Raw genomic sequence first — 14,589 nt, forward strand, 5'->3', positions numbered from 1 at the left:
TGGGCTGTATAATTATAGCCCATTTATCTAAGAGCTATTGAGTTGAGGAGCTGTGGGCTTCTTTTGTGGCCCATTTAACTGTAACTGAGCTATGTAGTTGAAGTCCACTCTTTACTGTAGCACAATTTATTTTACTGCTTTGCTCCGCACGTTGTCGTCACGTGTTCCATTCTTTCCCGCCATTTCATTCCCGCCCAAAATTACCCATCTTCCCACCCTCAAACCCTCGCCTTCTGCTCACAACCGCCCATTCTCCCCTTTCGTAGAGAGAGAAAGTGAAAGCCAGAGAGAGAGAGAGAGGGAGCAAGAGAGATGTCTGGTTGGGACGAGGGTGGAGTATACTACAGCGATCAAGCGCAATTTCCCCATGGCGGCGGCGACCAGGCGGACACCGCCAACCGCCACCAAGCGCTTCAGAAATTCAAGGAATTCATAAGAAATTTCCAGCACAAGAGCCAGCCCAACGTCTTCCCATACAGAGAGGCCCTCTTGTCCAACCCCAGGTTCCTGCTTGTCGATCTCGCCGACCTCATCTCCTACGATCCCGACCAAATCCTTCCTCAATTGCTTCGACAGAATCCCGCCGACTATCTCCCTCTGGTAAGCACATTTACGCTATTCGTCCTCTTCATCTTCCACCTAATCCTTGGATTCTGAAATCCCTTTTAATTTCAACTAATGCACATATGAATAGCATAAGGCAGTACTTCAAGGATACGTTTATGCATACAAGGCATTTCCCATTTTAATCTGCTTAAGTGACACTGAGCAGTCATAAAGGAGCAGTAGCAGTTAACTTACAGAATTGGATAACAATTTGCATCAATCAAAGAGAAATGTAGCAATGTGAAACTTTGATTCCTCTTATTGCATGATAGCATCAACTTTGAAATTCGGACAATGCATCTGCATATAAACTTTAGATATGTGGACTGACTTATTCAACTCTCTATTGCTATTTGGAAAACAAACCAGTTTGAAAATGCAGCAGCAGAGGTTCTGGCAGGTCTCAGAGCTAGGGTTCAAGGAGATACTGGAGAAATGGAGGAGCCGGTGCCGGGGGAAGTTCAAGTGCTCTTGAAGTCAGAACAGGATCCTGTATCAATGCGATCGTTGGGGGTTAGTTAATTGCCTCATGCCACCTTTTATGTGTCATGTTGCAATCACATTCATGCTACCTTGTTAGAGTTTGCATTGTACTGATTCTTTTATCCTGGCGAAAATGTGTGCAGGCACAGTATATTTCAAAACTAGTAAAGATTTCTGGGATTGTTATAGCTGCCTCAAGGACCAAGGCAAAAGCTACATATGTGACACTGTTATGTAAGAATTGCAAGAATGTGAAGCTTGTTCCATGTCGTCCAGGGCTTGGTGGAGCAATTGTCCCCCGGTCTTGTGATCATGCCCCTCAGGTATTTCTCAAACACTTTCTGGGTGTTAGTCTTTGGATTAGTAACATTGTAATTGCATTGTAATGTGTTCCACTATTTTTAGGCTGGAGAAGAGCCATGCCCAATTGATCCTTGGCTCGTGGTTCCTGATAAAAGCAAGTATGTAGATCAACAGACTCTAAAGTTGCAGGAGAATCCTGAGGTGAATAATTACTTCAGGGACTAATAAGATGATTCCAAAAGGTTTATTCTTGTTTAACTCATGTCTTCTACTCTTGAAATTTAAGGATGTCCCCACTGGAGAGTTACCAAGGAACATGCTTCTATCTGTAGATCGTCATCTTGTGCAAACAATTGTTCCTGGAACAAGATTAACGATCATGGGGATATACAGTGTCTTTCAAGCTGCCAACTCATCAGCTTCGTAAGAATTCACTAATATGATTTGAGTATTTAAGTAACCTGGTCGATTGTTAATCAATGTATTTTGAATTGTTTGAGCAGTCATAAAGGAGCAGTAGCAGTTAGGCAGCCCTATATTCGTGTTGTTGGATTAGAGGAAACTTCTGAGGCTAATTCTCGAGGGCCTACCAACTTCAGCAGAGATGAGGTAATTGCCTGGGGTTGTCATGGCTCTATAAAATAAATTTCAACCTTGAATGTAAACTTGTTTCAACATTGACAATGGTATGGTGTCATACTAACTCTGTCTACCTATCTCAGATTGAAGAATTTAAAAAGTTTGCATCAGAAACTAATGCATATAAAGAAATATGCTCCAAGATTGCCCCGTCAATATTTGGCCATGCAGACGTGAAAAAGGCAGTTGCCTGCCTTTTGTTTGGAGGTTCAAGAAAGGTATATAAGCTTGTTTTTATTATTAGTTTTAGTTTATTTGTTTAATTACTAGTATTAAAGACTACCTTTGAAATGCAGACTTTGCCTGATGGTGTAAGATTAAGAGGTGATATCAATGTGCTGCTCTTGGGAGATCCATCCACAGCCAAGTCACAGGTTGGTCTAGATTCCTTATATTGAGAAATGTACTATGGTACAATTGCATATTGTGCTTGATCATTAGCCCTGTGCGAACTAACCTATTTCTGTTTTGAATAATGTTGAGATGTAAAGATAAGAAAAGGTATCTTCATTGCTTCAAATAAGGCGGTATAAAATGTTTCTGAGTTTTGTCCTACCCCATTGTAGTTTCTCAAGTTTGTTGAGAAGACTGCTCCAATAGCTGTTTATACTTCTGGAAAAGGTTCATCTGCTGCTGGTCTGACTGCTTCTGTAATTCGAGATAATAGCACAGTAAGTTTTGAGATCCTAATCTTTGTGCAGGGCATAGATAAATTTCCTCTATACTGCATTTTTAAAAATTATTATGCAATTTGAAGCATTTTGTCATGGTTCTGCCTCTTTAATACAGAGGGAGTTTTATCTAGAAGGAGGTGCCATGGTCCTAGCAGATGGAGGAGTTGTTTGCATAGATGAATTTGATAAAATGAGATCAGAAGACAGGTGATTGCACTGTGATTTGGTTGACCTTAGAATCAGATACTTGTTCCGTGGTTCCACTTACCAGTAGAGAGCTCAAACTATTGATATCTGTTTAGGGTTGCTATTCATGAAGCTATGGAACAGCAAACTATATCCATTGCTAAAGCAGGAATAACAACAGTACTCAACTCAAGGACCTCTGTGCTTGCTGCGGCCAATCCTCCGTCTGGGCGTTACGATGACCTTAAAGTTAGTTTGTGTGGATTGTTCGGTTATTCTTTCATCATTTCCATTAGTGCTTGTGATATAATTGGTGAAACTAACAGATCTCCTTATTTTTCAGACTGCTCAAGACAACATTGATTTACAGACAACAATTCTATCAAGATTTGATTTAATTTTTATTGTAAAAGATATCAGAATGTATGCACAGGACAAGGTACGAAATTACTGATTGACTTAGTCAGCATATTCTCAAATCCTGTTCAACTTGAAAAAATTCATCATGCATAAATATATATGCTCATACATGTGATTTCTGAAATATATAAAGTTAAAACGCATGGAACTTTAAAATATATTTACTGAATATCAAGGCGGATTGTTACTAAGAATGTTAAACTAGAGGTCAGCCTGAGAAAGGCAAATGAAATAATGCTATGCTTTAACAGATGTTAAACCTATGCAGAATATTGCCAGCCACATCATCAAAATTCATGCATCAGCTGATGGAACCACTAGCGACACAAGGACTATCAAAGAAGACAACTGGCTGAAAAGGTTTTAATCAAGATCCTTTATATCTAGCTTGACGGTTTCTTTTGTGATATTCATCATCTGAAGTTTCTAAGTTTCTTATGCAGGTATATAAACTATTGTCGGACTGAATGCCGTCCTCGCCTTTCAGAGTCTGCAGCATCCAGATTGCAGGAGAGCTACGTAAAAATCAGACAGGTAGGTGACATACTGGTCTTAAATCTTAATGATGCAAAGATATTCTATTATTAGCCATTGAAATAATATTATTTAGAAAATAAGAAGAGTATGAAAACGATAGATTGGATATTAAGTTTTGATACCATGCTGATCCCAACTTACTCATACAAGTTTGAGATGTGGCCTTAGTTGATTTAAGTCTATGATGGTGGGAAATCATTAACTTCTTGGTGTTTGTTGCAAAACCATAAACATGTCTAGGGCTAATTCTGTTTCTTATTAAATCACTGATAAAACTTGTCAAGTGTGTTCATTGGTTTTTCCTAAACACCTTTTTTGGTCTGACAATCAGCTTATGTGTTCCTTTTAAATTTGGTGATATTTAACTGCTATTCAAAAATGGCTCAACTCATTTTTCCTATAGTGCAGCTGTTCCATTAGGTGTCACTGTTTCTGCAAATCTATTTATGACTCATAATTGGTTTTCTGTACATTGAAACAATGTTATATAAATTTCTCTTGCTGTACGTTTCCGTTGCAGGATATGAGAAAGCAAGCAAATGAAACTGGTGAGGCTACTGTGATACCAATAACAGTAAGGCAGTTGGAGGCTATAGTAAGGTTAAGTGAAGCACTTGCAAAAATGACTCTGTAAGTTGACGCTCTACTTCATGCTTCACGTTGGTCTGCATAATCATAATTCATAGTTGCAATTGGTAATTAATACTAGTAGTATATTGCTACAACATTCAGCATATACCAAGTGGTATACAAAGATGATAAATCAATGTTTGCTATAGATGTATGTGGTGTTATTGCAACTGTAACAGAGTATTATATGCATGTATACAATTGATATTTAGAGTAGAATTAAAAACTGTTGCTGAATCTTCTCTCTGACGCCAGGTCTCATGTTGCGAATGATAACCACGTCCTAGAAGCCATCAGGCTATTCAACAACTCTACAATGGATGCTGCACGTTCTGGGTTAAATCAGCATATAAACCTTACTCCTGAGATGGCAAATGAGATAAAGGTAAGATACAATTTGCCTTGCCCTAATCTACATCTTCAACAACACCTTGCTAACCCTTTTGAAATGGCAGCAAGCGGAAACCCAAATCAAGAGACGGATGGGGATTGGAAGCCATATTTCAGAGAGGCGGCTCATCGACGAGCTTTCTAGAATGGGATTGAATGAATCCATTGTAGGGTCAAAAGCCATTATACTACTTACAATAAGTTTAGTAATGGCATATGATATATCTGACATCTTCTTGAACATGGTGTGCGCTTGTTACAGGTTAGAAGAGCGTTACTGATTATGCATCAAAGAGAAGAAGTGGAATACAAACGAGAAAGACGAGTGATCGTCCGTAAAGCTTGAAGTCATAGCAAGGCAAAACTGAGCTCCTGCAGCTCAATCTTCCATTGTAGAAGAATGTTTGTTGGAAGATGCAGAGATGAGATTTATCTTCTCAATTTATTATTTGAGCTCTGCATCTCTTCAACGAAGGATATAAATCGATATGGTTTACTACTTGCGCAAAGGACATAAACTTAGCGAGTTCAATATCTTAATGTTATGAATATATCAGACTCTATTAATGATACAAGTTTATGAGCATTTTCCAATGTTTTAAAAATGAAATAATTCTTTTGAATTGAAATTGTTTTGTACTGTACATAGTTAAGGTTAAATAAGGAAAGCCTGTTTAACTCATAATCTGCCCTTCGGATTCGAACCAAGTTTTTCTTATTTTAAAAAATGGAATTAGACGCATAGTTCCGGTCTGGTCCGGTCCCGCCACGGTGAGTGCAAATTAATGTATCCACGATCAAATTCAACAATACCACATGAAAAGAGAGAAGTAATCATATCTAACTTGTACTATTAAACTTACCATTTATATTACCTTCAATACTAAAAATTGATATATTTAGTCATGGTAGTTGTACTAATTAACTTAACAATACCTCTAATAATCTTTCTAAAGAAAACATACGAGAAGTCGAGATTACAGCTAATGTTGGGGTTGTGACCCGACCCATTAAGGAAGGGCGGATCCGGATCATCTTCGTTTAGTAGAGTTGTGAGTATTGATAGCCTAAGGAGCGAAGATGGGAGCGATATTGGCGCAAAACCAAGGAATTTTGTCCTTCAATTGGAAATGGCGGAAAACAACAGTAATTTCAACACCCATCGCTTCATTGTATGTGCGTTGCTCTCCGTTTTCTTCGACTGTACCCCCACGACCCCTCAGGTGCACCCCTTCCCCCACTTTCTCTCTATATATTACTGTAGTAAAAAATAGGTCCTTTGTTTGTTCATTATGTGGTAAGTTTGCTGAGTGAGATCTCTTTTCCTGTTTTGGTGTTGTGTTTGGTTAATCTGCAGATATGCAGTTCTTGGCGCGGGCTTTGCTGGCTTATCCGTGGCTTGGAATTTGCTTCGAGTACTCTCTCTCTCTGGAATTTTTGTATACTTTATCTGGTGGTGTTGCTTCCTCTTCTGACGTATTTGTCATTCAAATGAATTTTTTTTCCTCAAAGTTCAAATTTTGAAATTTGTATTGGAACTTGGAAGTCTTCATGACTAAGTGCTAGAAGAAAAGGAGGGATCTTGGAAGAGTAAATTAAAGAGAATAAAGAATGGAATGTTTAACTCATGATTTCAACAACCATTTTTTTTCCTATGAAATGCTATATGGGGCAAATTTAGCTTGAAGATATCACTAGGACTAGGATTATAGGAGATAAAATGGAGCACTAGAATTAGAACTAGAAGAAAAGAGAACCATTTCCTCTGTGTTATCTTAGATTTCAAACGCTTGTTATTTGCTGCAATGCTTTGCATATGTGGTAATCAAGATTTTTAAATTCATTGTTAGTGCATTAATTGCTGGAAGTGTGTCTTTGCAGCATGGTTCCAAGGACTCCCATCTTTCTGTTGATATTTATGATGAAGCTGGCATTGGCGGGGGTGCTTCTGGAATTGCTGGTGGGCTTTTGCATCCATACTCGCCTAAAGGTCCATATTTTCTTTGAGTCAGTCTTCGGTTCTTTACTGTTTTGGCACCTAAATGGTTAAATGCTTTGAATGTTATTTTGCTGAGTAGTTCACTATTTTGCAGTCAAGCTTCTTTGGCACGGTGCAGATTGCTGGGAAGAAAGTTTGAGTCTCTTAAATATTGCTGAACAAGCACTTCTTAATCTAGTAAATCAGGGAAAAGGTGAAATTGTGGAAGATGGCGACTCTGTTATAGTTAGGAGAAGGTTTGTTCCTTTTCATGTGTTTTCTTTCATGTTTAAGTAATTAATTTGGAGCATGTTGGTGATCATTTGTGTTAGATACCATTCAATGTTTATAACTGTTACAGTGCGTACCTAAGTTGGAAGGTATATTCCTACATGTTAACCATTTTCAGCAATCCTCTCGTAGGTGAGGTTTTTGGTGTTTTATCATGGATTTCTTCTTCTGGAAATTTTGTTTTGTAAATTTTTGTTCTTTCTTTTCATTATTTCTTCTTCCTCTTCTTATACCTTGTAGTTGCATGTCCTAGATCTATTGTGGTGCATGTGGTTGTTCTACTTTAAGACTTTTCACTACATCGTACACTATTACCATTTAGTTTACATTAAGAATTTCTTTGCTCTTGAACTGACACTCACTTGTATGGGGTAGGGGAATCTTGAGGCCAGCTGTCAATATAAAGAGCATGAATATAATGTCAGAGGTAAGACTCTTGCCAATCGAATGAGTGTCTAGCTAAGCTTATTTAAAACTATCTTGTAAACTCCTATATTATTGAAGAAGCTAATGTAGTTTATACTATAGTATGATGTTTGAACCTATCATTGCCTTTACATAAATTAGGGTACTGAGATTAGTACATCAGTAAAGACAATTTTGGAATATTATATCACCTTTAACGTGTTTTCAAACTTATAAGCTCAGCTAAACACCTTCTAACTGTAAACGTTTAGTTTGATTTCTGTCTGATGCATCTTTATTTTGTTTTCATGAGTAGAATGCTCAGAACTATCTTGCCAATTGCAGACTAGAACTCATCCATGAGGATGCTGCTCAAAAGCTTGTCCCAAATTTATCGCTACCATTGGACGTGGCGTTTTACATGCCTGAAGCTCTGAATGTTGATGCTCAACGTTACCTCAAGGTTAGAAAAAAAGAGCAAAAGTGAAGTGTTTGGATTATGTTCAACATGGTTTTTGAGACTATTGTATTTTTTCATCTCTAGGGTCTTTACGTAGCATGTGAAAATCTAGCTAATGGCGTGTCAACCTTGGGCGATATGAACAAAGAATTAAATTTTTACCAGAAATCCATCCCATCTCTGCTGGAACTTTCTGGTATATATTTCTATAATTTCTCTCATAACTTCATGAATTATTATCTGACAACTTTGCATTCATTATTTTCTTGCTAATGAATGTAAGGAATAATCTCATAATTACATACACTAAGATTATAAGCTTTTGAGTGGCTGAGTTAATGGTGTTTTTTGAAGTTTTTTTCACTTGTATTGATCCAGTTGACCCTCAATAGTAATAATATCTGATTGCATATTATTCAGGGGACTACGATGCAGTGATTATCTGCTTTGGAGCCCGGGCAGCATTTCTTCCAGAGCTATCTGGAAAACTGCCTCTGAGAGCTTGTAGAGGCATCATTGCTAAGCTGAAACTTCCTGATAATATGAGGTACGTTTAATGCTACCCATTAGTAGGCTTATTACAAGAATACAATTGGATGAAAGCTTCGGGCATTAATAATATTTTAAACTTCATAAATCCGTATTAAAATTAATGGCCTGATCATTGCAGGGAAGAGTATCCACAGCATAGTCCCTCCATTCTGTCAGATGCCTGGCTTGCTGTCCATGGTGCTCGACACATGGATTTGGGATCGACATGGGACTGGGAATCAAGGAATTACTCGATGGGCGTCACAGCTGATGAAGCTTCCGAGGCAGTTAAAGTGCTTCTCCCAAAAGCATGTTCGGTTTATCCAGCCATAGAAAAGTGGGACGTAACTGGAACTGTTGGAGGGCTGAGGGGGATGCCGCCTGTCACCGCCAATGGATCACTTCCTCTTCTGGGTTGCATAGATAAGTACATTGATGGAAGCCGTTCCTGCAAATACTGGTTGTTTACTGGTCTCGGAGCGAGGGGTCTGCTCTACCATGCTTGGCTTGGAAAACTGCTGGTTCGAGCCGTGCTTTCCTGCAATGAGGATTTGCTTCCTTTGGAGCTAACCTCATGGAAGCATAAAATGCACCAATAACAATGTATGAAGAAGGATCGATGAAAATACTGAGAGGGTGTTCCCAACAATTCAAGAACCGGACCACGTAGACTAGCCAGTGTTATGGAGATGTCTTTCCATTAACTTGTAATATTATTTTTTGTGCATTCCATTGTTTATTTCTTGTTGTAATAATATATTTTGAGTTATAATAGTAATTCATTTGATTTCATATTATGTTTTTGTGTTGACGTCTACTCTGCTGGTGTCGTTTAGAGATGTTTATGAAGATGTTTTTTCCAGTAGTGTTTGTAGAAGATTGAATTAATTTTACTTTTTGGTTCACTCTGGTGTTTATTTTTGTTGTAACAATCTATTCTCGTGACAAAAACTTGTCTCAAAGCTCGTACACAAACATGTGAAAGATGGAGAAAATTTATATACAAATAGATTCCAAAATTTAAATGTTCATAAACTGAATTTATAGCAATTATTATCTACTCTTTGAGAATCACATTTTCCTTCTAAACTACAACCATTGATTGGCATGACATTATCCAAAACTTAAACCTTTTGTTATTGAAAAAATATGGTTTTCTTACCATAGTACGTGCTTTGAATATCCAAATGAACAGCCCATTCCATCGCATCATCGCCAACTTTGTAGTTCAAAATTACGTTTCATCTCCCAATACATTGGTTGCTTCTCTCTCTTGGACAAAATTTTAGTGTTGCTGGAATTTTGAATATTGGCGACTGTCCAACCCCTCAAACTGCAACACCAACTTTAATGTAAGAAATTTAAGCTTGAGTAGACAAGATGTTTTATGTTTAGGACATGATATGATACCTTGCAATTGTTTGTCATTTTATGTTTGCAGTATCATCAGAAGTCGGAAGCCGAGAGGCGGTCGGTAAGGGAGCTTCTCGCTTTCTTGTCGGCATCATCGCCATTGTTGTTCTTGGTTGTGTACATTAAGAGAGTTCAGGTAGAGTGAGTTGAAGGTAAATTAAATTTAAGTTAGGACAAGAAAATAAGTTGTTTGGTTTGGGTTGATACCTTGTGATCGAATACAGAGCGAACGATGAATTTGAGTATGTCAAGAGGGAAATAGGTGACGATGCTGTACACCCAAATAGCTCCGCCCCATCCCCATCCGATCCCTTTCATCCTTGCAAACTCCCAATTCGCATATACCGCCACCAATGTAGCCAACTGCTCACAATCACATATTTCATTTAATCTCAAAATCCTTCACAATCCACAAACAAATATGTGAGTACTCACCAGTTGAGCTATGACGAACGCAGTCATGAGCAGGATGCCTGGTCGTTCCACGAACGACCAGCTTCGTGATCTGGTCACAAAGATGAGAGCCTGACTTACAATGCTCACTTGCAAGTAGAGCGCAGCCGTCAGCTCATCCGTTGTCCCTCTGATCGACCTAACACCGAAAATATCCTACAAAACACCACCACTCATTCAAACCCCTACAATGCACCTACTGTTGGTTGCAAACTCATCCCACATTAGAGAATGAGATAATTTGGAAGTTGACCCAAAAATAAATCCGTGCACACAATATCATCCTATCACATACCGGGAAGAAGTTAGTGTGAGCTGCAAGGTAGAAGAAGAGGACGGACATGGCAGCCATATACGTCCCAAGGACGACGCCCGTCGCGAAGATCTCATTCAACTTCCACGAGTCCGGCACGGGCGAAGGCTTCACTCTGTCTTTGGAGATGGTCATGATGGTGCCGTCGTTTAAGAGGGCGATGATGAGGACCATGAACGGGGAGAAGTCGAATTTCCAGATGAGAGCAATGAGCATGAATCCAAGGACGATGCGGATTGTGATCGACACCGCGTAAATGGTGTAGTTTTTCATCCTCTGGAAAATAGCGCGGCTTGTCAGCACGGCGCTCACGATCACGCTCAGCCCCGGCTCCGTCAGCACGATGTCGGATGCGCCCTGGGCAGCGTCCGTCGCGTCCGCTACGGCGATGCCTATATCCGCCTTCTTCAGCGCCGGCGCGTCGTTCACGCCGTCTCCGGTCATGCCGCAGATGTGGTTTCTCTCTTGCAGCCTCTTCACGATCTCGTACTTGTGCTCTACATATACAAATATGGATTTTAGAGATTAACATTATAGTTAGTCCAAAAAAAAGTGTTGATTAGTGAAGTTGATGAATTGAATTACCAGGAAAGACTCCGGCAAAACCGTCTGCTTTTTCAATGAGCTCATCAACGGACATTGAGGAGTTGTGTTGGGTTTGACCAAGTAGGGAAGAAGAAGGATACATGTTGGTGCCCATGCCAAGGCGACGGCCTGTCTCCTTGCCGATGGCTAGCTGATCGCCGGTTATCATCTTCACACTGACGCCAAGTTGAATAGCTCTTTTGATTGTCTCTGCGCTGTCGTGCCTCGGAGGGTCGAATAATGGTAGCAACCCTACAAACTCCCAAGCTCCACCTTTTCCCTCTTTGGTCTTCTCCGGCACACTCTGACATCACTCAATTATTACATATGCTGTGATTCAAACCACGTCCCATATCGGAAAATAAGTAAAATTGCAAGCAATACATACTCAAAGTCCTTTTGGAAAATATCATATTAATATGAGTTCGGATATGCATTGTTGAACCCTCACAACATATACCCATATCAATAACTCACCTGCCGTGCAACACCAAGAGACCGAAGACCACGGTTTGCGAAATTTTCGATGATCGTTTGAGCCTTGTTCAACTCTTCTCCTTTGAGTCCACATAGTTCAATAATCTAGTAATAATTTCAAAACAAGCAAAAATTGAGTTAGAAATACATATATGTATATGTGATGGAAGTTGAGGATTAGATGGTGTTTACTTGCTCAGGAGCACCTTTACTAGAGCGTTGCCAGTTCCCATTGGAGTCATAATAGGTGATGGCTGTCCGTTTCTCCACAGGGTTGAAGGGCAAGAAATGCACCTCCGTGATCCCCGCCCTCGCCTCTTTGGGATCTTTGAGCATGTTAACAATGGAAGCATCAATGGCGTCCTGATTCTCAACCCTAGAGGCTCGAGCAGCGAGCAAGAGGAGGCCATCGGCGTCCAAGTCGCCTGGAAAGACGTCGATCAGATTTTTATCGACGGTGAGCTTGTTGAGAGTGAGAGTTCCCGTTTTGTCGCTGCAGAGCACGTCCATTCCGGCCATCTCCTCGATCGCGGTCATCCTCTTCGTGATGGCCCCCTGCTCGGAGAGCCGGTGGGACCCGATTGCCATAGTCACCGATAAAACGGTTGGCATGGCGATCGGAATCCCACCGATCAAGAGCACCAACAAATTGTCGATTCCTTGCCTGTACGCTCTCTTTTGAATAGGGTACATCACTATGATCTCGATCAGCATTCCCACAGCAATCGAGCAAATGCAGAAGTTTCCAATCGAAGTCAACACCTAATCAACAATATAAAAACAACTCAAAATATTGTAGAGTTATTTATGTACATCAATTATCATCAGGAGAAAATGCATATACCTGTTGGAAATGTCCCACATTGTTGGTGTTATCAACAAGATGTGCTGCCTTTCCGAAGAAGGAGTTGATGCCGGTGGCGATAACGACGGCCTCGATTTCACCTTGCTTGCAGGTGGAGCCGGAGTAGACCTGATCCCCGGGGTTTTTGGTGACGGGCAAGGATTCACCGGTGAGAGCTGACTGATCAATCTTCAGAGGGTCGCCATCCAAGAGACGGGCGTCAGCTGGGATGATATCGCCGAGCTTGACACTGATCAAGTCTCCCGGAACTAGAATGGATGCCTCCTCCTCACTCCATTTTCCATCTCTTAAAACCTTTTTAATCAACAATGCATATTGTTATAGAATAGGAAAAAAAATCACTTTATTAGTCCTAAAAAAATAACAACTGGAGTATTTTCATTTAGCTTCGTCAGTTAAAATTACACTTTTTCTGTTTTAGGAAACTTTTTTTCTCCTATGAGATTCATTTTCCACTAACAATACTTCACTTTTTGATTCCTATCTCTTGTATTTTTTTACCAATTATGCATTAAAATCTGTGTCGTTTCAAATGTTAAGCGATACAACAAAAAAACATATGCCTTGGTTTTGGGAGCAAGGCCAGCCATGAGGGCGGCTGCAGCGTTTCCGGCGTTATTTTCTTCGATGAAACTAATGGTGGAATTGATAATTAGCAGCACCATGATGCCGACGAAATCTTGCCAGTCCGGAGGTTTGCCCTAGATGGATTATTCATCCAGTTTCAAATAAATTAGAGGGCAATATTGTAGTAGCATTACAAAAGCTCATGAATAACTAAAGCATGTGTTGAATATGGGTAACAATAATAAATAAAAAAGAAAAGAGTAATTTGTTTGGATTAATTACCCCTCCATGTGCCAACATAATGGCCATAATAGCAGCACACTCCATAACCCATGAAAGAGGATTCCACATAAATCCCAAAAACTTGAGAAGTTTGCTTTCATTCTTCTCCTCAAGTTTATTGGCGCCAAAAGCTTCAAGCCTCTTTGCAGCTTCTGCCGACGTTAAACCCTCCCTCGAACATTTTAAACACGCGAAAACTTCTTCAACGGGGATTTTCTCCTGTTTTCGATGTCACGGGTTGGAATGTTATTTGAAATTAGATAATTATACATATGGAGATGACTTACAAGGTCCACATCTTTAATATTAATGGGGTCCATGGATATTAATTTTGTAGATTATTCTTGAAGGAAACGAGGGGTTGGGGAAGAAAGATCAAGAGCATTCAAACTCTTCTCTCTTGTCCTCCCAGCAAAGGTGTGATCACACGAAGGGATTAATGATGTATGTGTATGTCCCTGCCTCCCATGCAAAATATAACCTCAAGGGAGAGGAACAAATTATAGATGAGAGGGAGACTCTAGCGCTACTTCCCTCTTTGCTTCTCACATCTTCTCTTTATATATGCCTTCTATGATGCCGCTCCTTCCAATCTTTCTCTTTCTTTTTTTGGTTAAACTTGTGTCAACGCACCAACCAAAGACATCCCACCATTTTCATCTCTATTTTTTTACACTACTTTTGCTATTTACTAAAGTGTCCTTTTCAATTCTTAACATAAAATAATTAGCTTTGAATAATAGGTATTCGGATCCATTTCCATATTTATAATTTGGACAACATATATAGCTCATGGATATTGTTACTTCGGATTTTTTAGGTGATTAATGAAAAAAATTTGTTTCAAAAAAATGTGAACAATTTTAGATGCAAGTATCCAATAGTATATTACTCCCTATAGTGTTATACAACAAATATAGTTTCAGTCATTTTAATATCCATTTTGTAACTAAGTGGGCTAGAAGTACTCAGCCCATAGCAATAGTGTGCTTTTACATATTTAGATGAAAACCCCTATTTCAAATCTAGGGTTTTATTCCATCTCAACCAGTCCATTGCTGAACATCGTCAGGCGAAAATGGTGATCACTCTCTCTCTCTC

The 14,589-nt window shown here is 39.5% G+C and overlaps 3 protein-coding genes across 4 annotated transcripts; 2 read left to right on the forward strand and 1 right to left on the reverse strand.

Moving 5' to 3' along the window:
• The first annotated feature begins 221 nt into the window (after nt 1-221).
• On the forward strand, nt 222-5,478 carry LOC121748868 (DNA replication licensing factor MCM5-like). The gene is made up of 18 exons (XM_042143422.1): nt 222-600; nt 976-1,119; nt 1,233-1,412; nt 1,495-1,593; nt 1,679-1,815; nt 1,896-2,001; nt 2,115-2,249; nt 2,328-2,405; nt 2,598-2,702; nt 2,821-2,912; nt 3,008-3,140; nt 3,235-3,330; nt 3,580-3,671; nt 3,755-3,845; nt 4,369-4,478; nt 4,734-4,863; nt 4,934-5,035; nt 5,131-5,478. Exons 1-18 carry the CDS (start codon nt 313-315, stop codon nt 5,212-5,214), a joined length of 2,202 nt encoding a protein of 733 aa, XP_041999356.1. The 5' UTR covers nt 222-312; the 3' UTR covers nt 5,215-5,478.
• A 328-nt stretch (nt 5,479-5,806) lies between these two features.
• LOC121749692 (putative thiamine biosynthesis oxidoreductase ThiO) lies at nt 5,807-9,330 on the forward strand. The gene is made up of 9 exons (XM_042144283.1): nt 5,807-6,091; nt 6,226-6,283; nt 6,750-6,858; nt 6,962-7,103; nt 7,513-7,564; nt 7,859-8,005; nt 8,087-8,198; nt 8,423-8,549; nt 8,673-9,330. The coding sequence occupies exons 1-9, from the start codon at nt 5,949-5,951 to the stop codon at nt 9,130-9,132; spliced, it is 1,350 nt and encodes a 449-aa protein (XP_042000217.1). The 5' UTR covers nt 5,807-5,948; the 3' UTR covers nt 9,133-9,330.
• Nucleotides 9,331-9,623: 293 nt separating this feature from the next.
• On the reverse strand, nt 9,624-13,995 carry LOC121748456 (ATPase 8, plasma membrane-type-like). 2 transcript variants are annotated; one of them, XM_042142827.1, is made up of 12 exons: nt 13,776-13,995; nt 13,489-13,707; nt 13,203-13,340; nt 12,619-12,933; nt 11,967-12,536; nt 11,775-11,879; nt 11,298-11,601; nt 10,695-11,209; nt 10,382-10,555; nt 10,154-10,309; nt 9,944-10,054; nt 9,624-9,866 (listed from the first exon to the last, which is right to left on the reverse strand). In XM_042142827.1, exons 1-11 carry the CDS (start codon nt 13,806-13,808, stop codon nt 9,980-9,982), a joined length of 2,604 nt encoding a protein of 867 aa, XP_041998761.1. In that variant the 5' UTR covers nt 13,809-13,995; the 3' UTR covers nt 9,624-9,866; nt 9,944-9,979. The 2 variants fall into 2 exon arrangements, with proteins under 2 accessions (XP_041998761.1, XP_041998762.1); XM_042142828.1 differs by lacking the exon at nt 13,203-13,340.
• Between the last annotated feature and the right edge of the window lie 594 nt (nt 13,996-14,589).

This window comes from Salvia splendens, chromosome 9 (assembly GCF_004379255.2).
Source record: "Salvia splendens isolate huo1 chromosome 9, SspV2, whole genome shotgun sequence".
Taxonomy (NCBI): Eukaryota; Viridiplantae; Streptophyta; class Magnoliopsida; order Lamiales; family Lamiaceae; genus Salvia; species Salvia splendens.